The sequence below is a fragment of the Lampris incognitus genome, chromosome 11, assembly GCF_029633865.1.
Source record: "Lampris incognitus isolate fLamInc1 chromosome 11, fLamInc1.hap2, whole genome shotgun sequence".
Classification (NCBI taxonomy): Eukaryota; Metazoa; Chordata; class Actinopteri; order Lampriformes; family Lampridae; genus Lampris; species Lampris incognitus.
This window is the reverse complement of record NC_079221.1, coordinates 15,606,277-15,630,941: the sequence shown is the minus strand read 5'-3', so window position 1 is coordinate 15,630,941 and position 24,665 is coordinate 15,606,277. Positions and strand designations below refer to the sequence as shown.

Genomic DNA, 24,665 nt, shown 5'->3' with positions numbered 1-24,665 from the left:
GCCAGTGTTCGCATGCCCACAGGCAGGCAAGAGCTTCCCTCTCCCCCACTGAGTACTTCTGCTCTGCCGGAGTGAGTGCCCGGGAGGCAAAAGACACTGGACGCTCTACTCCCTCATGGACCTGGGAGAGCACTGCACCAAGTGCCACCCCAGAGATGTCACAGGTGACCATGGTGGGCACAGACAGGCTGAAATGGGCCGGAGTGGGCGGGGATGTGAGCTGCTGTTTGATGATGCCTACAGCCTCCCGGCATGCTGGGGTCCAATCCCATACAGCATCCTTCCGTAGCATCTGGCACAAGGGGGTCGTTGAGTCGGAGTAGTGTGGCATGAAACGGAGATAGTTGGCAGCCATCCCCAGAAAAGAGGACAGCTGGGACAGTGACTGTGGGTCCGGCAGGGACAGAATGGCCTCTGTGTGGGACATGATTGGGGTGATACCCCCCTTGGAGAGCCGGAAACCCAGGAACTCGACCTCCCTGGCACTAAACACACACTTCTCAGTGTTCAGTGTGACCCCGTGTTGCTTGAAGCGCTGGAAGACCTGTTCCAGGCAAGCATTGTGCAGTGTGGCAGAGGGTGTGTGTACCACCACGTCCTCCAGGTAGATGGTGACCCCCTGAATGCCAGCTGGGAAGAGTGACATTATTTTCTGAAAACAGCTTGGGGCTGATGACAGCCCGAAAGCCATGTGCTTGTATCTGAACACTCCCACATGTGAGACAAAAGCTGTGAGGTCCATGCTGGCCGGTGCCAGGGGAACCTGCAGGTAACCGTGGTGTAAATCCATTTTGCTGAAAACTGTGGAGCCATGGAAATGGCTAGTCAGCTCCTCAGCTGTGGGGAGGGGGTATTTGTCGGGGATGATGGCTTTGTTGACGTCCGAGGAGCGATATGTAGGCTCCGCCCACAAGGCATGTGCAGTGGCTGAATGAGGCCCGCTGGCTCTGAACTGTGTTGATAGGAACTGCAGCAGCCTGTGGGTCTGCAGGCGGGGAGCGGCACCAGCGTGCAAAGTGATTCATTTTGTTGCAGTTATGACAGTCCCCAAAGCCTTGACTGGCACAAGGAACACCCTTCTGGCAGGAATTCCCTCTCGGTTCAGCGTCGGCAGATCTGAGAGTGACTTCACCCTGACTGTCACGGCAGTCCAGTCTGAGGATGCAGGGATTTACTATTGTCAGAGTAATATCAGTGTTCATGGCTGTGCAATCACACATTGATAGAAGGCTGTACAAATATCTCCCATGTAGGCAGGGCAGACCTAAGGTTAAAGCCAACTAAGCTGCCTCTTACACTGTGAAGTCATACAATTAACAAAGTGGTTATTGGACACCAGGAGGACAAATCAAATTCTTCTTAGGACCCCAAAAAGACTTGAACAGGCCCTGTTCTCAGGTTACATTTCAGTAACACCATATGCACCCGTTCCTTTTCTTCCATATGTGGTGTAATTTTATGGAACTCTTTTGATCACCAACCTTTGGAATTTTTGTCATTTATGCCAGATGCATCTTGAAAGGACACAATTAAAACACAGGGAACTCTATACAGTATTAACAGTTAATGTGTAGGGATTCACACATTAGATGTATTGCCTATAGGGGTCACACTATAGAGGACAATGCAAAGTCTGTAATGGCCAAGAAAACAGAAATCACTGTGGGTACTGGATCAACATTTTGGCCAGTGGATATCCATGAAGGAAAATATGACAAGCTGTTCCAGCTTTTAATGTCCTTTATTATTATCACAAATTCATCTTCTACTTGTTAAAATATGCAATTTTGATATCAGAAATTGAATTTTAAGTAGTTATAATTCAATTTTAAGTAGTTAAAATACCAGTTGTTGTTTAAGAAGTTCAGTTGTTAATATCAGAAACTCAATTTTTGATATCAACCGTTATTTTCCAAATGCTGATATTTAAAATAATATTTATTTCAACAATTGGCACTTTAACTACTTAATATCCCGTTTCTGGTACAAATGATTTTAATTTCTGATATCCGCAAATTATGTTTTAGTTCATTTGAATTCCAGCTCTCACTGCAATGAATGGGGGAAAGTTGTAATCCTCAGGAGTTAGAATTTAATCTTGATGTCAAAATTTGAATTGCTGATGTACAAAAATTGCATTTTAACTAGTTAAAATAGCATTTAAAATATAACTTCTGGTAAATAGAAAAGTTGAAATAGAACGTGGATATCACGAATTTGGTATTTTACATCGATTCTTGTGATGTACAATGGGATTATAAATAGACTGATTGTCATCTAATGTCTGATATAAAAAGTGGCCAAGTGGTGAAGCTGGACTAAAAACAGAGGGATTAAAAGCTAAAACGTCTTGCCATATACACTGATAAGGCTGTGCTCGGCATGTGAGCGTGCTGAACAGCAGCCCTAGAGGTCTGTCAAGCGGAAAGGAGGTTTTTGTACGGCGTCTCAACGAGGCTTTATCACTGTGGAACACTTTTGGTGGCGGCACTGAGGTCATCGTCAGATGTAAGTGATTTCTCTTGTATATTCGTCTCTATAATCGTTTTCTATATCAATTGCTTCTTAAAATGTGCTCCTAGGTATGTCGAGTGTTGATTTGGGAGAAAAAAAGCGGATTTTGATTTGTTAATGATTCATATGGAGTCAGTTGTGACATTAACACGACTCCAGGGTTGAAATGCAATGATTGAATATTGTGAAGTTGACCCATGTTATTCTAACAATATCAGTATGCCGTAGAATCATAATATAACTTCAAATTATAGCCTTAGTTGACCATTTGTTAAATCCTGAACAATGCTGTCGGTTTGGAAATCTTACATGACAAATTGAAATCAAAATCTTCAAAACTGAGCCATTTATTCGACGGTTGATAGCTAAACCGTGTATATTTTAGTTGTCTTGTATTAGTAAAAGCTGCAGAAATTGTTGCATGATGATTGCACCGCAACACTGTAAATCAGCTCCAGGTACAGCGGTGGTTAAATGACCTTTACTCATACTAAAAATGTTGAATAGAGGCTACACACAGTATACAGTCCTATGTAAAGCCCATGTTTAACTTACGGATTTATAATCTGCTAAATCACTGGGAATCTGAGGAATTAGGTCATTCCATATTCAGTTTGTGTGCGACACACATTCATATGCATGCTTTTGAGAACAATTGAAAAATCCTTTTAAAACTAATTCTATAGTAAACTTGCAGAGTATTTAACTTATGAATTACAGCCTATGTCATATTGTTTATTTCATCCTTTATTTGTTGTTAACTTTGGAAAAATTCATGCAAATTCTGAATATTAGTTTAGTTTATTCACTGTAGTTATGCAGAGACAGTGTACATTGATAAACATGTCTGTAAATGTGGCAGTTTAGCTACCATCACTAATTTCAACTGTAGTCCCTGCAGGTGCAGTAAAGACAGCACATTAAAAGAAAACACACATAGGCTACTGTACAAATAGATTATGGGGAAAATACTGTACAAATAAATACATGAAAACAAAGACTACAATATTATACACTTAATGCTAAATGTACTTAGTTAGACACCACAATAGTATGAACATTATTATGATGAGTAGTGGTAGTTTTGAAGTGCAATAAGTAAAACATAGTTAATCAAGTCAATGTATTCAGTTGTATCTCTCTTTACAGCGGGTGCTCCAGTCAAACCCACCCTCTCCCTGCTCCCCCCCTCTCCTGAGGAGTTGTCCAAGGGTTCGGCCACACTGTCCTGTCTGCTGAACAACTACTCCCCAAAAGGAGCTCAGGTGACTTGGCAAAAGGATGGGAGGGAGGTGACGGCGGGCATCCTGACGGGACAGGAGGCGTGGAGCAGCTCTGGGTACAGCCGCAGCAGCATCCTGACCCTCAGCAAAGCCAGCTGGGATGAAGGAGATCTGTACACCTGCTTGGTGGCCCATGAGGGCAGCAGACAGTCCACTGAGCTCAGGAGGACACAGTGCAGTATCTAGAGAAATGCCCAGCTTACTGGCGAGAAGCAACCCTCACTCAAATGCATGGGTTTATAAAAATAGATGAGTAAAAATTAGGCAGAAATGCGAACACAAAAGCCCCCTTGCAGTTTCTAACATGTGCATGCTTAGGTTTGCTGTAGTTAAGTGTATAGGGGTGAGTTTGGGGAGAGGGGCACTTTGGTTAAGTTCATCTGTTGCTTCTACTGTTGGTTTATGTTTGTGAATGTATTTTTGCTTGTCTGCTGTTCAAAAGTTAATAAAGTTTTTGTCAAATGATCCAATTTTTAATTTTTTCATTTGCCATGAATTTCAAAACTGTGGCACCAGCTGAAGCTGAAATCAAAACCCTTTAAATAATTTACAAATACTGCTCAACCCATAGTAGGTAGGCCTATAATGTGGGTTTATAATCTGCTATAGTAATGACATGGAAACTATAACATGTGCTTCTGGAGAGCTCATCCCAGTAATGAAAATAAACTGAGACTAGCTTTTACAGTTCTGTCATAGCTGACATGTTTATCCAAAGTGACTCACTATGAGTACAGCCCCGACTAACTATTGCCATTGGGATGTGGTCAAAATATATAACGATAAATCCTTGCTTTAGTTGGGTAAAAAATTCAATTCCAAGAATCATAAAGAAAAGCTAATACTTCAGTGGAGCACCCAGGATTGGGTTGGTTTGGAAAATACAATTAAAAATGGACTGTGACATTACAGAGGCACATATTGTTTAACATGACCTGAAACAGAAGGGTTCGAAACCTGATGCAGAGTCCCTCTGAGACGTGAACATCTGTTGACAGAGTTTATTCTGGGCACAGCAGGAATCAGTCAACCTTGACTATGCAAATCACAGTGTGAAGGGAGCACACCACCCATCTGAGGAATTCACACAAGTTCTTCCTGTAGTCTATAGCAGAGTTTGAATATGAAACATGAAGCAAATACCTTCTGAAGTGCATCTCTATTCTTGGACCGGAGGGAACCAGTGAACCTCGACTATTGAAATTACAGCTTTCTGGCACATTTCACCAAAGAATTGAGAAGTTTCTTTCCAAAATGATATAAAATCCTATTTGGGAGAGAAACAAAATGTTGACAGATGTTAATTGTTTGACATGTGTGACGTTTAGAGCGTACCATCTGTTAAAGTGTTTTCATTTTGTCAGACAGACTTAAACTGTCCTTTAAAATGATCTTGACATGGTTAAATGTTGTGCAAATTTTCTAATAGTGCTCTTATTTCAAATGCTCTTATTCTTATTCAGTAATAAATCAATTCATAATCTTGCTGTGCTCTTTGTCATGATCATCTGTAATGTGAAAAATGTAAATCTCTCTTCTATGGTATATCTATATAATCTGACAGCAGTCAAAACCAGTAACTGCTGAGTATATACATTACAGACTAATATTCCCCAGCAGCTGTCAATTATATTGAGTTTCATTCCCGTTATGAAATAACCAGTACTGTATGAATAATCTAACTGCTGTAATGTAATCTGGTAGACTATTGGTAATATTTCACTCTGAAGGTTAACCTAAGCAGGAAATTATATTCTCCTTGGTATAACTATGAAAGTCAAAGGACATCTGTTAACCGTTTTAACTGTAAATGTGTCTGTATTAACAATGTGCTGTAATAGTATGGCTGAGTAATACAATTACAGCAAAACTCACTGCCTGTAACTGTGGATGATAAGAAATTGGGGTAGACAGTCACTAGCCTATACCCGTATCAACCATACTGTATGAAATACATTAATGTGCATTACAGCAGCCATAATGTTATTGTCTGGTATCTATATAGGTGACTGTTTTAAAAAGCCAGATCAGATATCTCGTATAAGACATGAAGCCTTGCAGCCTACTAAGTGACCCATCCAGCTCCACAGTGATGTTATTGTATTAGATTTTCTTTCTGTGATGAGCAACTGTTTTGGGTTTGAATTATTGGGCAGCTAAGGGGAGCTCGGCTCCCCTGAAAAGGACACAAGCTCCCTGAAAGTCTACATTTATAAATGTAGGGGGAGCTCTGAAACAACATCCATTTTTGTGTCACAGGTTATAGATTTTTATTTTTCTGTACATTGAGGTTCCTGAAATTAATAATGATAGTAAAAATATGCCAACGTTGTGTTTATTCGCTCATTACATTCCAATTTCAGAACATTTGCCTCCGCTATAATAAACACAATGCTGTGTCTATTCCTGTTGTGGCATCCATGCGTGGCGGCACTCAAATCACCCCGTTTACGTCACCACTTGAACTTCTTCTCTTCACTGAGTTGGCTAGCTAACAAGCTGCCCTGTGGTCGCTTTTGATTTAACGTAAGAATCAGGGAATTACTTGCTTGACCCGTGTGTTTGTGAGGACTCGCCCTTGTCCTATTTATTAATGATGTTTTTTGTATGTGATTCTGTCCCTAACTGTGATGCAACTGGTCTATTTATGTTTTTTGCCACGGCACCGCCCAACTGCCACCGTGGGCTATGTATCACACACTGTGTTCACTCACTCACTCATGGATGACCTGAGAGGGACTAAACACACGCTCATTAGTCTTTGATTTATTAATGATATACTTTTCAAAAGTCCTCAGAATCATAGTAATCTAACTAAAACACTTCCATTTTATTAAATGTACCAATCCACACTGCAGCGTGGGTCTGGATGGTTTCGTGCTTGTTATCAGATTGACTCGCATGATGTAGGATAGGCTAACCTATAACAGAAGCAATGTGTGGCATGTGTGCTATGCACCTGCATCCTGTGTGCTGTATCTTGTGTGGTGTTGATTGTCATTTTATTTAGTTCTGTGGTGTTTCCACTCTGTTTTTGCAAGGTGTTGAACAAAAGTGTGGTAGGTTCTGTATTATGGTGTATTATCATAGTGATGTTGCCACCATGATGTTTTACTATGCAGGAGGCAATTGTGTGTTGTGATTAGAGTGTGGCTGTTTTCTTGCTAGCCATGTTTTGTGTAAGACCAACAGCTGTTCTGATGTTGTCATGTGATGTAACCTAGGTCTGGTCTGTTCAGAAGTGTAGCACAAACCGTTACCCAATTCACTGTGTGGATTTTGCTGTTATCATTATTATTAGTACTATCTTTATTTATAGATCCATCCATCCATCCATCCATTATTTGACCCGCTTATCCTGCTCTCAGGGTCACGAGGATGCTGGAGCCTATCCCAGCAGTCATTAGGCGGCAGGCGCAGAGACACCCTGGAAAGGCCGCAAATGTTACAAAGTGCTTCACAAAGGCAGCAAAACAAAAAAAAACAAAAAAAACAAAAAATTTTGTATAGAAAACCAATAAAAGACATTAAAAAAATCAAAACTGAAGTAAAATCAGGAAAGGAACTTCGATAAAATTATATATTAATAAGATGCTTAAAAGCGATCAATGACTCTGCCAACCTGATATCCTTGGGCAGATCGTTCCAGAGCCTCGGGGTCCAAACTGCAAACACTCTGTCCCCTTCAGTTTTCAGCAGGGCCTCTGGAACAGACAAAAGACCTTTGCCTGAGGATTTCAAAGGACATACTGGTGAAGGCCATGAAGAGCCTTAACAGTAATCAGTAAGATTTTAAAATCTACTCTAAAGCACACTAGGGGGCAGTGTAAAGAGGCTAAAACTGGAGTGATGTGATCACATCTCTTGGTTCTGGCTAAAAGCCTGGCAGGTGAGTTCAGTACAGTCTGGAATCCATCAAATGATTTATGGTTTAGCCAAGTAAAAAGGCTGTTGCAATAATCCAGGTATGATGAGATGGAGGTATGTAAATTGGTCTTTTTGTCTTTAAAAGTTAACATAAATTGTATTTTTGAAATATTTCTAAGATGATAAAAGCATGATTGTACAAGGTTTGTAGTGTGCTGCTCAAAACTTAAACTATTATCAAACCAGACCAGTTTGATAGGGTGAGGAGCTCAGATATCCAAAGGGAGCTTGGAGGAGAGCCGCTGCTCCTTTGTATCAAAAGGAGCCAGTTGAGATGGTTTGGGCATCTGATTAGCTTGCCTCCAGGGTGCCTTCCTTTGGAGGTTTACCGGGCACGGCCAATTGGGAGGAGACCCCGGGGCAGGCCCAGAACACGCTGGAGGGACTACATGTCCAATCTGGCCTGGGAACACCTTGGGATCCACCAGTAGGAGCTGGAGGGCGTTGCTGGGGAGAGGGACGTCTGGAGTGCTCTACTTAGCTTGCTGCCACCGTGACCCGACCCCGGAAAAGAGGCTGAATATGAGGTGAGATAAAACCAGACATCAAGATTCCTTGCAACAATCTTGATGTGATCTGATAAGTAACCAGCAGATGGCAGAATTTGTCTTGCCATGTGCTGAGACCCAATGACAAGGATCTCTGTTTTGTTTGAATTCAGGTGAAGAAAATTGTTTGACGCCCAATTTTTGACATCACAAAGCCATACTTTAAGTGAACTCAGCACTCCAGGGTCTGTGGATCTAACAGGCAGGCACATCTGTGTATCATCAGCATAACAATAAATGGAGACACTGTGATCGATCATGTCAAAGGCTACACTAAAGTCCAAGAGTACAAGGACTGAGCACATGCCATCATCAGCAGCCCTTAAAAGGTAGTTGGTATCCTTGAGCAAGGCAGTCTCAGTGCTGGGATACTTCTGGAATCCAGATTGAAACTTTTTAAAAAAAAAATTCCAATGCAGAGATAAATTGCTTGGGCACTATTTTTTTCTAAAATGTTTGATGTAAAAGGTAACTTGGAAATGTGTATATAGTTTTGAGGGAGGGGGGATCCAGCCCAGGATTTTTTAACAATGGGTGGAAACACACAGTTTTAAAATAATCAGGGACACAACCATTAACCAATAACTATTAAAAACAGAAATCAAACAGGGCCTGACAGACTCCATTACTTGGTATTAACTTAAGAGGGCTGGATGTTGTGGTAGTTTGAGTAATAATAGAATAGAAAAATAGAAGTGGTTGAGAGTGTAACCAAGGAGGAGAGAGTGTTGACTGGAGCTGACTTCAATGGGCATGTTGTTGAAGCGAACAGAGGTGATGAGGGGTGATGGGCAGGTATGGTATTAAGGAGAGGACTGTGGATGGACAGATGGTGGTGGATTTTGTGAAAAGGATGGAAATTTCTGTGGTGAATACACATTTCAAAAAGAGGCAGGAACACAGGGTGACGTATAAGAGTGGAGGATTGTGCACACAGGTGGACTATAACTTATATAGGAGGCATGATCTGAAAGGGATTGGACATTTCAAGATGTTGACAGGGGAGAACCTAGCTAGGCAGCATCGGATAGTGGTCTGTAGCATGACTTTGGAGACCAAGAAGAGGAAGAAAGTGAAGGCAGCGCCAAGGATAAAAAGTTGGAAGTTAAAGAAGGAAGACTGTTGTGCAGAGTTCAGGGAGGAGTTAAGAGAGGCCCTGGGTAGAAGTGAAGAGATGCCGGATGGCTGGACACCCACTGCAGAAACAGTGAGGGAGACAGCTAGGAAGGTATTTGGTGTGTCATCTGGACAGAGGAAGGATGACAATGAGAATTGGTGGTGGAATGGAGAAGTACGGCAAGTACAGAGAAAGAGGTTGGCAAAGAAGAAGTGGGATACTGAGATGAAGAAAATAGACAGGAGTACAAGGAGATGTGGCATAAAGCGAAGAGAGAGGTGGCAAAGGCAAATGAAAAGGCATATGGTGAGTTGTATGAGAGGTTGGACACTAAGGAAGGAGAAAAGGACTTGTAGCAATTGGCTAGATAGATGGACCGAGCTGGGAAGGATGTGCAGCAGGTTAGGGGTGATCAAGGATGGAGATGGAAATGTGCTGACAAGTGAGGAGAGTGTGTTGAAAAGGTGGAAGGAGTACTTTGAGGGGCTGAAGAATGAAAAAAAATAAGAGAGAGAGAGAGAGAGAGAGAGAGAGAGAGAGAGAGAGAGAGAGAGAGAGAGAGAGAGAGAGAGAGAGAGAGAGAGAGAGAGAGAGAGAGAGAGAGCTAGAAGGCTGCATGATATGGAAATAGTGAATCAAGAGGTGCGCGGGATTAGCAAGGAGGAAGTGAGGGCAGCTATGAAGAGGATGAAGAGTGGAAAGGCAGTTGGTCCAGATGACATACCGGTGGAGGCATGGAGATGTTTAGGAGAAATGGCAGTGGAGTTTTTAACTGGATTATTTAACACGATCTTGGAAAGGGAGAGGATGCCTGAGGAGTGGAGAAGAAGCATACTGGTACCGATTTTCAAGAATAAGGGTGATGTGTTAGCTGTAGTAACTACAGAGGTATAAAGCTGATCAGCTACAGGAAGAAGATATGTGAAAGTTGTGGAAGCTAGGTTAAGAGGAGCGGTGATGGTCAGCGAGCAGCAGTATGGTTTCATGCCACGGAAGAGCACCACAGGTTCGATGTTTGCTTTGAGAATGTTGATTAAGAAGTATAGAGAAGGTCAGAAACAGTTGCATTGTGTCTTTGTAGATTTAGAGAAAGCATACGACATGGTGCTGAGAGAGGAGGTGTGGTATTGTATGAGGAAGTCGGGAGTTGCAGAGAAGTATGTAGGAGTCTTGCAGCATATGTATGAGGGCAGTGTGACAGTGATGAGGTGTGCAGTTGGAATGACAGATGAGTTCAAGGTGGAGGTGGGATTACATCAAGGATCAGCATTAATCCTTTCTTGTTTGCAATGGTGACAGATAGGTTGACAGACAAGCTCAGGCAGGAGTCTCTGTGGACTATGATGTTCACAGATGATATTGTGATCTGTAGTGAGAGTAGGGTGCAGGTTGAGGAGAGCCTGGAGAGGTGGCGGTATCCACTGGAGAGAAGAGGAATGAAAGTCAGTAGGAGCATGACTAAATACACATGAATGAGAGGGAGGACAGGGGAAATGAGAGGATGCAAGGAGTAGAGGTAACAAAGCCCTGAGTCTAAATACTTGTAGTCAACTGTTCAAAGTAACAGAAAGTGCAGAAGAGATGTGAAGAAGAGAGTGCAGGCAGGGTGGAGTGGGTGGAGAAGAGTGTGAGAAGTGATTTGCGACATAATGGCACCAGCAAGAGTTAAAGGGAAGGTTTACAAGATGGTTGTGAGACCAGCTATGTTGTGTGGTTTGGAGATGGTGGCACTGACGAAAAGACAGGAGGCGGAGCTGGATGTGGCAGAGTTGAAGATGCTAACATTTTTGTTGGGAGTGACGAGGAAGGACAGGATTAGGAATGTTTATATTAGAGGGACAGCTAAGGTTTGACGGTTTGGCGACAAAGCAAGAGAGGCAAGGTTGAGATGGCTTGGACATGTGTGGAGGAGGGGTGCTGGGTATATTGGGAGAAGGATTCTGAATGTGCAGCTGCCAGGGAAGAGGAAAAGAGGAAGGCCAAAGAGGAGGTTTATGCATGTGGTGAGGGAGGACATTGAGGTGGCTGGCATGACAGAGGAAGATGCAGAGGACAGGAAGAGATGGAAATGGATGAGCCGCTGTGGCAACCACTAACGGGAAGAGGCGAAACTAGGAATATTGGTAGTAGTAATAGTTACAATGGCACCTGTCAAGGGGTGGCATATATTAGGCAGCAAGTGAGCTATCAGTTCTTGAAGTTGATGTGTTGGAAGCAGGACAAATGGGCAACCGTAACTATCTGAGCGATTATTGACAAGGGCCACATTGTGATTGCTAGATGACTGTGTAAGAGCATCTCCAATATGGCAGGTTTTGTGGGGTGTTTCCGGTATGCAGTGGTCAGTACCTACCAAAAGTGGTCCAGAAAGACAAATGGTGAACCAATGACAGGGTCATGGGTGCCCAAGGTTCACTGATGTGCGTGAGGAGCGAAGGCAAGCCGTCTGGTCCGATCCCACAGAAAAGCTTCTGTAGCTCAACTTGATGAAAAAGTTAATGCTGGCTATGATCCACAGGTGTCAGAACACAGTGCATTGTAGTTTGCTGTGTATGGGGCTTGCATAGCCACAGACCAGTCAGTGCCGATGATGACCCCTGTCCACCATCAAAAGAGCTTACAATGTGCACGTGAGCACCAGAACAGGACCATGGAGCAATGGAAGAAGGTGACCTGGTCTGATGAGTCACATTTTGTTTTATATCATGTAGATGGCCAGGTGTGTGTTTCATTTACCTGGGGAAGTGATGGCACCAGGATGCACTATGGGAAGAAGGCAAGCCGGTGGAGGCACTGTGGTGCTCTGGGTAATATTCTGCTGGGAAACCTTGGGTCCTGGCATTCATGTGGATTTTACATTGACACATACCACCTACCTTAACATTGTTGCAGACCAGGTACACCCCTTCATAGCAACAATATTCCCTGAGGACCGTGGTCTCTTTCAACAGGACAAGACACCCTGCCACACTGAAGGAACATGACAAAGAGTTCAAGGTGTTGCCTTGGCCCCAAATTCACCAGATCTAAATCTGATCAACCGTCTGTGGGCTGTGCTGTAAAAACAAGTCTGATCCATGGAGGCCCCACCTCACACCTAACAGGACTTACAGGACCTGCTGCTAACTTCTTGATTCCAGATACCGGAGGACACCTTCAGAGGCTGTTTTGGTGGCACGAGAGGGACCTACTCAATATTAGACAGTTGGTTTTAATTTTCTGACATATCGGTGTATCTACATAATATAATATAATATAATATCAAAATAACTTTATTTAAAGTTTAATAAAAACGTATTTAAAGATGATATTTGGATAAGATGTGCAGCCAGCAAATTGTCAGTGTATCTGTCTTCCTCATATTAATGTTTTATTTTTCTCAGATTATGTTTTTTGAAGCCCTTTTCCCCCATTACGTCTCCTACATCTCAGCCTTGCCGTCTTCCGTTCAGCTCTCTGTTACATTTCTCAACAATCTTCACACAAATAAAGAGAACAGGAAAACGTGTAGACTGTCAGTTAAAACGTTTACTTGGTAACTTTTGCCTTTTTCCTTTGTACAAAAATGAGCCTTCAGTCCTGAAATACACAGAAAAGTAGACACTTCTGCAGATGTCACATTTCACCAGGGGTTTATTGCAGACAGACAGGAGAGATTGCAGGGATGTAATCCTGTTTGGAAGCTGACTTAAATCAATGCACTTATAATTCAAATAAATGAACATATCTGAGTGAACCTGTAATACATCTGATGATTATAAAACAAATATTCTTACTCACATCAGATGATGAAAATATCAGGGTCAGCTACCTAAACACTCCTTTGTAGCTGGGATACCAACCCTTTCTGAATTATGAATAACAATCCAGTTCTTGAAGCAACTCTAAAGCACTACAAGGGGTTAACTGTCATTTTAATGTTATTTTCACCAGGTGTCATAGCCACTAGATGGCCGGGAGGCAGCAAAGTGACTTGAAATCACCCAATTAGTTTTTGGCAGCAACTTCAAGATTTTTTCTAGTAAAAAATGGGCCCAGGAAAAGCCTTCTGAAATATGAAACTGGTCAATGGACAGATTGAAAATTATATTTCTGTGCCTCTGTTTTCGTTCTTCAGCTCAGTTTAAAGGGACAATGCACACAAAATCAAGGAATCAAAGTATGCCTAAGTGTTCAAGTGCCAGAGGACAAAGTGAATGGGGAAGTCAAACAATGACAATGGATGAGTGACAGGGTTGGTCTTGGGGGGACCTGCAGCCAACCCTGATATCTGGACTCCCCTTGAGCAGTAATGTTCCACCTCGGGAATCAACAGAGGATCTCTCGCTCTATCTCACTCACTAACACACACACACACACACACACACACACACACACACAAACACACACACACACACACACACACACACACACACACACACACACACACACACACACACAGGAAGATCAAAACATGTGAGGTTGTTCTGCTGTATCCACACAACCACAAGGTGTGGTTTGGTCAAATGTGTGTCGGAGGATTCAATTTGGCGTACTGTGACTTTTGGAGGGAAATGTCCTTGGAGCAACACCACACACTCACACTGTTTCCAGGTCCACAGTCACTTCAGTCAGCAAGGAAATGAAGACAACCAAAAGACTGTTTGGTTCACCTACGAGTCCGGTGGTCTGCACACATAACGCACACATAAACAAACGTACAATCATTTGTACACATACACACAAAATCCATTTCTCACACACAACCAATTCACCTTCACGGTTACATTTACACAACACCAACATTCGGCACATGATTTCCATCCTCATGTGAGCATGTAAGTTCCTCACACCCAACTTCAGTTACAGGGCTGCCACAATCAAACATATCACTGAATAAAAACATCACACTTCTGCTCGCTCAAATACGAAGAATAAAGCAAGTCAGTACAAAGGCAAAAAAAGGAAATGAAAACATTGTAATAAAATAATGTCAGTTATATCAAGCATGCGGTCAGACATATCAAAACCATGAACTAAGACAGAGGCAATAGGTCCACATCCACCAGGCAAGTTAGGCAGGTCCACTTGACTACACAAACATTGAAAGCATCAAAACGTACTATAAAATGAAGATGTTCAAAGATGGTCAGAGTCAGATGTGTATAGAAGTTAGCCCTGCCAGTTTGACTACGAAGACAGCCCAGGCCCATGTGAGCCCCCTCAGCCATGCAGATGCCCCCATCTCTGCTCCCTGCTGCATGAGATGGGATACAACTCAATTTCAATTCAACAGGGCTTTATTGGCATGACCACATTCAGTTACACAGTATTGCCAACTCATACTCAACAGCGCACTAAATCATTTAATTGTTGCCAGATGAAAAAAAAAAGAAACAACAACAATATGGACCAGGGGGATAAGACCAAATTACATCTGGAAATTTTTTGAAGCCCAGTGTTAAAACAGCCATAGGATCCCTACTCCTGTGTGTGTGTGTGTGTGTGTGTGTGTGTGTGTGTGTGTGTGTGTGTGTGTGTGTGTGTGTGTGTGTGTGTGTGTGTGTGTGTCTGTGTGTGTGTGTGTGTGTGTGTCTGTGTCTGTGTCTGTGTGTCTGTGTGTGTGTGTTTTAAGAGCACTTCATTCATCAAATGACACGTTAATTTAGGGTCTAGTTTCTGTGCAAGCCTCAAAGTATAACAGAGATGCTCGTGTGTACAGGCTTCACTGGAGGTTCAGATTTAAGGGGAAAGCCAGAACCATCTCCCTGGAGTAGGAAGGTGTCCAGTGTTCTGCTCAACAGCTATGACAGGGGCAGGGACACATTTGCTGTTGTAGCATGGTATTTAACAGCTAGTATTTTAGCATGGTGGCCCAGTGGTTACTGCTGTTGCCTCACAGCAAGAAGGTCCTGGGTTCGGACCCCAGGCCGTCCCAGGTCCTTTCTGTGTGGTGTTTGCATGTTCTCCCTGTGTCTGTGTGGGTTTCCTCCAGGTGCTCCAGATTCCTTCCACCATCAAAAAGACATGCATGTTAGGGTTAATACGCCTGTGTGTGCCCTTGAGCAATGCAATGGAAAGAAAAACTGGAATTGGTCCTCTGGAGGTGCAGCTGTGTAGAACCTGATAATGTAATAAATTCCCAATAATGTAATAACCCCGATAATGTAATAAAAATCTGCTCGAGTCCATTGAAAATGCAATAAAACCTGACAATGTAATAACTTCATGATAATGTAATAAAGTGCATTTCCCAATAATGTAATAAACTTTTTACCAATAATGTAATAATGTGTTACATTAACGGGATGTTATTACGTTATCAGGTTAGCCTTCATTTCCCTGGTCCTGATAATGTAATAATTCCCCAATATTGTAATAATTTAACAGCAGGTCACCCATAAATGGATTCAAGTGATGATACTGTTTAAGCAACGCAAGCTCGAGAGGTCTAGCGCCACCGACAGGTCAAAGTTGGACGTGCATGAATGCTCTACTCTTCCTCAAAGCTACCTCCAAGCTACTTCCACACATGTTTTTTCTCAGTTGGATCATGATCATTTTAAAATGTTTGTCTTACATCATCTCAAATTTTCAACTCAACAAATTTGGACATTAATAGTTTATAAAGTTATAATGCTGTAAAGGACAGAATATCAAGGATTTGAAAACATACTTTTAGGATTTGCATTAATGCTGATAACAGGACAGTAATCATGCTAGCCATGCTTGTCATTCTTTCATTTTTACTATAATAGTAATCATGCATATTGCAGTCATACATCCATAAGTAAATGAGGAGATTTCAGCATTCTAATTTTAATGAATATAATAGCCTACATATCTTTCAACAGAATGAAACTTGGAATTATATTGCTACTGGCTCTTGTTACTACAAGGAAAGTTTGATGTCCCTGTTAAAATGCGAACAAAAGTGCAACGCAATGCTGTTATAAGATTCTGGAGGAATAGGGGCCGCTTCTCTCTAGGCGATGATGGCAAGACTGTCCTATGTGATGGAAAGAGAGTGGCAAAAAGAGGCTCAATTCCCGACTTGGTGGAGAATGGCGTAGCAAACATGAAAGGCTCCGGGGCAAGAAAACTAATGATGCTCTTTAGAAAGAAATACAAAGGAATCAGTGAGGCAAGGATCCAATCACAACTCAACCAATGCAGGAATTATCATCATTTACAGGCCCAATTTACGAATAAACCAATCCCCAAATCAATAACAGCGAAGGAAGTTCAAATGAGACATCAGATTGACTTAATGGATATGAATAAATGGCGAGTAACATGTGGAATATCAGTGTACAGATACATCCTAACGGTGCAAGATTTGTTTAGCAGATATGTTTGGCTGAAGCCATTGAAAAACAAGGCCAGCAGTGAAATTGCTGAGCACTTGCATGTGATTTACAATGAGCATGGTACTCCAAAAATAGTCCAACACGATCAAGGAAAGGAGTTTCACGGGGCAGTGGAAAAATTAATGCATGCCCTGAAAGTAAAGGTCATTCGGAGTGCCCCTTACCACCCACAAAGCCAAGGAAAGGTGGAGAGAATGCATCGAACATTAAGGAAAAAGATGTTGCATGGCCTGAATTTGCGTGGTGTTAACTGGGTGGACCATTTGCCAGATTATGCCAGAATTCTGAATAATGATCCAAAGAAGACACTTGGCTGGGCCTCCCCTTTTGAGGTGTATTATGGCAGAACGTCTAATATTGTCCTACAGTCAAACAATGATACTGAGAATAGAGAGGGCTGATATCCGATGCACTGTCCCGACCAGAAGAGAAAGACAATCATTTCACAAGAAAAGGTCAATGATTCGGCAAAAGGCACACAATGCAAATGAGGAATTGGTGAGGAGAGCTATCCTACAAGCAACAAAATCCACAACTGTGTCTGTCTACAATGTGAATGAAGAGGTTTTGGTGAGGATAAGGCACAAGAACAACCGTGTCACAAAAAAGCATTCAGTTGTCCAAGGGATCATAATTAAGAGAAATCTGAAACGCTCCAAATACAAGGTCCAGTATCAAATGACAGAATCCGCTGTCCCTGAGCAGAAATGGTTTTCTGTAGCTAATGTAACTAGCGTCACCCGTAGTAAAGAAAAAACACGAAGAACTCTTAATCAGTCAGCTAATGCGAAGAGAAAGTTTTTTCTAATTGCAAAAAGTCACTCAGATCAGCTTCATTCATTTGTTTCTTCTGGACTGGAAGTAGCTTTTGATCCTCTCCCAGATGGCAATTGTCAATTTGTAGCTATGGCTGACCAGTTAGCAAGCTTGGGAATATTTCGGTCATTAGACAGGAAATTGTATCTGATTTGGTGGCAAATCCTTTAGGTCTTGATGGCACACATTTGTTAAACTTTGTTACTTAGCAAAACTGGGATGACTACATTAATAGCATGGGTGAGTTGGGAACTTATGGAGATCACATCACTCTCCAGCGAGCTGCTCAAATTTTCCAAGTTCAGTTTTTGGTTGTTTCTACTCTTGGTTTGGATGCTTCCTCAGTTGTCTCACCATCTGGAGAATATTGTGAGGACTTCCCCACTTTAGTAGTTGGTCATATAGCCGAGGGCCATGGAGATCATTATGTCAGCTTAAATGGCCCAATTAGTCAATACATTAATAGCATTCAGGAGGTAGAGTCTCACAGGATCACATCTAGAAGACACATTGAATCGAGTCCAACACATGAACTTGAAGTGAACTCTGGATCTGGCCATCTCATGTCATCTACTGATATATCACCCGCTCTACCTCCATCACCTGATGTTACTCCACCACCTGCTGTTGGTCCATCACCTGCTCTACCTCCATCACCTGATGTTACTCCATCACCTCCTTCAACACTTCCTAATGAAATGTGGCAACTAATTATCAAGCACACCCTTGAAATTGATATGAGCATGTTGGGAACAATAAATAGGGTCTCTCATCTCTTCAAGTATCTAGCCAGCTCTTTCTTACCATCGATTTATATAAGAAATTCATTGTCTGACAGTCTGGGATCGAATTCAGCAGAAGAATGCACAATAAGTGTGATGAAGTTATACAAACAATGTGGTCGCAACAGTGGTCTGGCTATACGCCTGAAGGAACTCTTTGCCAAGCATCGTCATTGGATGAGCGCATGGCTTGTGCTCAAGTATCTGTGTCATGGGAGATACCAAGTCAGAGATATATACTGGAAGTAGAGGAGGCAAGTGAGGTTATATCTATGCTATATACAGAATTTAGTATGTTGATATAACTTTTTCAAAACATTCATATTGTATTACTTATTTTTCAAGGAGACCACAAGGAGTGGTGGAGGCCTGGATTTCGAAAGAAAGTACAAATCCATGTTCAAAATAGTCATGATGAAGACATCAACCATGAAGTAGTTTTAAAATGATAGCTTTAAACTGAGGTTGCTTTTCTGGATAGGTTGCTTTTGTTGTGGGTTGACAATAACTAAACAAGTACAAAATTGCATTTGGAGAACACTGACACTTGCCAGTTCAGAGCACTGTTGGTAACATTATATTTTACTGGCTTTTCTGGACATGGGTAACTTTTGTTGTGTGTTGAAATGAAATGAACAAATACAAAGTTGTTGCATTTGGAGTCCACTGCCATTTAACAAGTTCAGAGAACTGTTGGTGACATTATATTTTTCTGGTTTTTCTGGATATGAGTAACTTTTGTTGTGTGTTGAAATTAATTAAACAAATACGTCCATTTGCCAGTTCAGAAAACTGTTGGTACAGTAACACTTTAATTTACTGGATTTTTTGGATATAACTTTTGTTGTGTGTTGAAATTAAATAAACAGTTTAAACACAGCGTTCCACAGAGGTCAAATGTCACCATTTTTTTGTGGTATGCCCAGGATGATGTCACGAATCTATTGTATGTACCATGTTTGATTATGATATGTTAAAGGGTAGCTCAGAAATGGGCTTACTTCCTGATTTGCGCCATGTAGTCACAGCCAAGCTGTTTTGAAATTTGAAAAAAAAAAGCTGTTTGACACATTCAGCTTGGCCTGAAGATCATGCGCCAAGTTTCATGTACTGTAGATTAGACAGAATACAGTGGTATGCAAAAGGTTGGGCACCCCATGCTAAAGTTGGCTAAAAAGAGGAATTTAAAAAAATCACCCTTTGGAAATTTATCTTAATGCCTTAATTAAACAAATGAGGAAAAATCCAACCTTTAAGGACACCAATTTTCTTTGTGAATGAATAATGTATCAGAAATAAATAAATGGTTTTATTTAAAAATATAGTATGCATAGTATATAGTATCCAGGATACTATGCATCTTCATAAAATTCCCTTGACTTTCGGAATTAAAATAGCCCCACATCATCACATACCCTCCACGATACCTTGAGATACCTTGAGATACCTTAAAATAATCATGGTGCAGTCATTTCAGTCAGCCTTTCCATTGAGAAATCATTAGGCTAGCTAACAGCTTAGATAACTGATTATCTCCATGTATGGTGATGGGTATACTGTATGATGATGTGGGGCTATTTAAATTCCAAAGACCTAGACAACTTCATCAGGATGCATAGTACCTTGGATCCATGAAATAACTACCAGCTCCAGTGATACAGTGGTTGTGAAAAACGGATAAACAGGTCAAAAGTTAATAAACATTCATGCATGTCCAACTTTGACCTGTTGGTGGCGATAGAGCTCTGGAGCTAGAGTTGCCAACACAGTATCACCACTTGAACCCATTAATAGGTGGTCTGCTGTTAAATTATTACAATATTGGGGAATTATTACATTATCAGGACCTGCAAAATGAAGGCTAACCTGATCATGTAATAACCTCCTGTTAATGCAATACTTTATTACATAATCGGTAAAAAGTTTATTACATTATCGGGGGGGGGGAATTATTACATTATCAGGTTTTATTGCATTTTCAATGGCCTCAAGTGCATTTTTATTACATTATCAGGGTTATTACATTGTCGGTGATTTATTACATTATCGGGTTCTAAAAGCTGCCCACTGCTTTACCTTTAAACTTTGTGCAGTAAACTTTAAAATAATACGAGGATGACAAGTGGAAATTTTATTTTAGCAATTTTGTTGTTATTTTTTTTAAAAAGAAGGTGTTACGACCCTCGGTCTGGAGAGGGTGCAACTATTAGTGTACTGAGTAACAGTGAGGTGAGGGTGCAACACAGTGAGACATAAACGTATAGATATAATAAATATATTTATTAACAATGACAGGACAAGGGAACCGAACGGTTGCCAAAACAAACTATTAACAAAAGTAACCCATCCTTGACAGTGCTGAAAAGCACCAAACCTAAAGACAAAAAGGTGGCAACCGCTGCTAACCTAGTGTGTCTAACAGAGGTAAACTACGTGATGGGGTGTTTGCCCATGGGCATCTTACCTTGATCCCCTCGCCCAAAAGAGCTAAACAACTAAACATAACTCAAAATAGTCACAATGCAAACTAAACCAAAAACGGGCCAGACGTTACAAACACAAAGTAACTACATCACACAAACTAAACTAGCTGGCCGGTGAACTGAAAACATGTGGGGGTTTAAATGGGAGACTGAACAGCTGATGAAGATTGGATTCGTTGACCGGTTGATTAGGTGATGAGGAGCACCTGAATGTAGAGTCAGAGTGATACAGGAGGCAACACTATACGGACACACCCGTGGCCGTAACAGAAGGGGATAATCACACCTTTAACAATCAAATGATTTTAATTATTGTAACGTGCAGTTGAATGCATCATTAAACATATTGGTGCATCAGTTTATTTTAGTTAAAATCATAATTCTTTTTCAAAAATGTTTCTAAATAAATCTCACACTTTCATGTAATGTAGGATTTACTTTCCATTTTATTGATATGGTACTTTTTGTGCGATCATAGGATACATATATATATATACATATTTTAGCACCACAAAAGAGAAACACTGACAAAACGGCCAAATTTGACCTTTTTTTTTTTTGTTCTTTACTATGTAAGCAGTCATATGATAACAACAATAGAATCGGGGAAAAAGACAATGCGACAAATGCAAAATATTAGAAGAAGACCAAGAAAAAACATTACTACAATGATAGTATTATTGTTATTATTATTATTATTATTATTATTATTATTATTGATGTTGTTGTTCTAGAGCTACCCGTATGTTCCAGCTGGCAGATCAGTCACTGTGAAACAGAGGGAGGTTTTTGTAGGGCTCTCTATCACCGTGTGAACACATGCTGACTATTGATATAGTGGTAACTCTGACAGTAGTAAACTGCTGTATCCTCAGCCTGGACTCCACTGATGGTCATGGTGAAGTCAGTCCCAGACCCACTGCCACTAAACCTTGATGGAGTTCCTGACTGAAGACTGTTTATGCTATAAATGAGGAGTTTAGGAGTTTCTCCAGGTTTCTGTTGGTACCAGGAGACATAAGAAGAGGATCGACTCAGTTTGCATCCCTGACTCACTGGTTCTCCTACATTGACAGTTTTCATTGAAGGAGTCTGAGTCACAGTGACCTGACTGCTTGATCCTGAAAAGAAAAACACACAAACAGACTGAAAGTGAAGGTCTTCATTCTCTCACATGTACATTTGGAAAGCTCTGTGAAAGGACTGATTTGTTACTCATTAAATCAAATAAACACGTATAATCCTTCACTTAAGGTTTTGTTTTAACTTAAACTAAACAGTGTAAAACACAAACAGGTACTTGGTAGAAATAAAGTGTAGGTTGGGAAACACAAAGTGTTGAGATCAGAGAAAGTTCTTTCAGGAGAGAAAAAGTTCAGATGAGGAAAACAAGGAAGACAGTGAATCATCTCTGCCGGTCTTACCTTGAATAAAGGCAGCACATGTCAGGATGAAAATGGTGGTCAAACACATGGTTTTTACCTTTGCTGTCACAATGAACAAGTGTTGGTGATTTTGCTTTGGACTTGCAGAGTTATAAAGATTTCATGAGCACTGAAGCGTGTCCTTCAAATAAGAAGTGTCCTCTCTATGCAAATTTCCTTCCTGATTAAACTGCTGTTAGCAGCAGATGTGTATATAATGTCCTGTGAGGAAACACCATCTTGTGTGTGCTGCAGTCAGTTATTACAGTAGTTACCATCACCTTCTTTGACTAATGCCAAGTTAGATTATGAAGGAAGTTATCTTTGATTAAGAAAATGTCTGAAATTTTCCTGCTTTGATTTCATGATATTCAGATTATCCCGCTCACACACTTGAACAGAAATCCAGTTCATGACCTAACTGAAAAAAATGTTTAAAAAAAACTTCTTTCAGGGTTTTTTATTAATATTCAAATACAAGCTCCCCTACATATGCAAATAATACCCCTAAAATCAGTTGCTCTTGCCTAACATTCCTGATTGTTGTGGCCCGGAGATGAACTTAATCCCAAATCAAGTGTTGCCTGAGAAGATTTCTGCACCCATAAGAAACAAACAGACGATAACAAGAATGGCTGCTAACTAGAGCTACAGGACATGTCCTATTGTCCACAGTGTCTCTGCATAGACAGCGACCCAGCTAGCAGGAACCTTCATACAACATTGTCTAACGTAACCCACAAGTTCTAATAATGTATATTCTTTAACTTATATTTATTGGATTTGCATTATACAATTTCAGAATCAATCATGAAATAAATCCAGTATAATTCCCATCCTTTCCCTGCTCCCTACCATGCTCCCCCCCCCCCACATCCTCCAAATGATATCAAGTACAAATAAATATGTGACAGATATACAATGTCCTCATGCACATAAACACAGACATGGGGGGAAATAAAATTAAAAATGATTTAATAATTAAAAAATACACTAATTTGTATCTTTTTAAACTAATTCTTAATTTGACTGCTACAGTTCTGCTCCAACCAAGAAATGATTAGGTTATGAACTATCCCGGTCTGTTATTTGGGTTAGGTTATCATAGTAGGTAAGAAAAGGTATCCAGACTCTTCCAAATTATTTGCATTCCCCTTCAATGTAAATTTGATTTTTTTCAAGATTCAGGTAAAACATAACCTCCTTAAGCCATCTTGTATAGGATGGTGGCACCACTCTCCTCCAATTGAGGAGGATGAGACATCGAGCTAACAGAGTAGTAAAGGCCGCCACATTGCACATTTCAGTCGACCACACTGCATCCTCTGACCTCAATCCAAACAGGGCAATAATGGGCTGAGGTACAATTGTCGTATTATACATGTCCCTAAGGGATTCAAAGACCTTTTCCCAAAAAGTCTGAGGGCTTGAGCGTGACCAAAATGTGCAACCAGTTTGCAGTGGTAGTCTTATGTCGATCACAGGTGGGACTAATGTTTGGCTACATCCTTACCAGTTTCTCTTTAGAGAGATGAGGACGGTGAACTATCTTAAATTGTATTAGACCGTGTCTAGCACAAGGAGATGGGTAGTATACTAGGATGAGAATTGAAGTCCATCAGTCCACTGGTCTTCTGCAAAAACAGGCCTAGGTCTTGTTCCCAAATTGTCCTTAGGTTGTTTAGAGATTGTGGGTTAATAGTGTTAATTACATCATATATCCAGGAGATGGCCCCTTTGAGACGAGTATGACATCCTAAAAGAGCATATAAGGGGGTGATTTGAGGTTGCTCGGGTAAAGGGTGATAGCCTTTTTTGTACAAAGTACCTAACCTGAAGGTATTGAAAAAAAATGGGGGTGTGGCAGGGCACACTTTTCTGACAATTGTTCAAATGATGCAAATACTCTGTTTGTATATATATCTTTAACAACCCTAATGCCATTCCCATGCCAGGCCCGAAAAGCCAGGTTAGACATGGAGGGGGTGAAAAGATGATTTGCAAAAATAGGAGCTCGAAGTGAAGCGTTCTGCAACCCAAAATGTCTGTGAAACTGTACCCAGATCTTTAATGTATGGGTAACTACAGGATTTTCAAAGGAGCCAGCGCTAAGTGGTGAAGGGGCCGAGATTGAGGACGGGAGTTTCAATTTAAAATATTCCAATTTTACCCAGATTGGAGCTTCTGCATCATCCCTGACCCACATTATAATGTTTTTGATATTGCTAGCCCAATAATAGTGAAGAAAGTGAGGCATGGCCATACCTCCTAACTTTTTCGGCCTTTGTAGAAATGACTTACGAATATGTGGGGTTTTGCCATCCCATATAAATCCAGAGAGAATTTGGTCCAGTAATAAAAAAAAATTTTTTTTAGGAATAAACATTGGAATACTTTGGAAAAAATAGAGAAATTTAGGAAA

At 41.0% G+C, this 24,665-nt stretch overlaps 2 gene segments (V, D, J or C); both read left to right on the top strand.

The window, feature by feature from the left end:
- The window catches only part of LOC130121272 (Ig kappa chain V-III region MOPC 63-like), a 95,953-nt gene extending 91,691 nt beyond the window's left edge, over positions 1 to 4,262 (top strand). The window contains 2 exon segments of the V gene segment in view: positions 2,472 to 2,508; positions 3,664 to 4,262. Coding sequence covers positions 2,472 to 2,508; positions 3,664 to 3,983 — 357 coding nt within the window.
- Positions 1 to 24,665, top strand: part of LOC130121274 (Ig kappa chain V region Mem5-like) — a 216,805-nt gene that overhangs the window by 114,794 nt on the left and 77,346 nt on the right.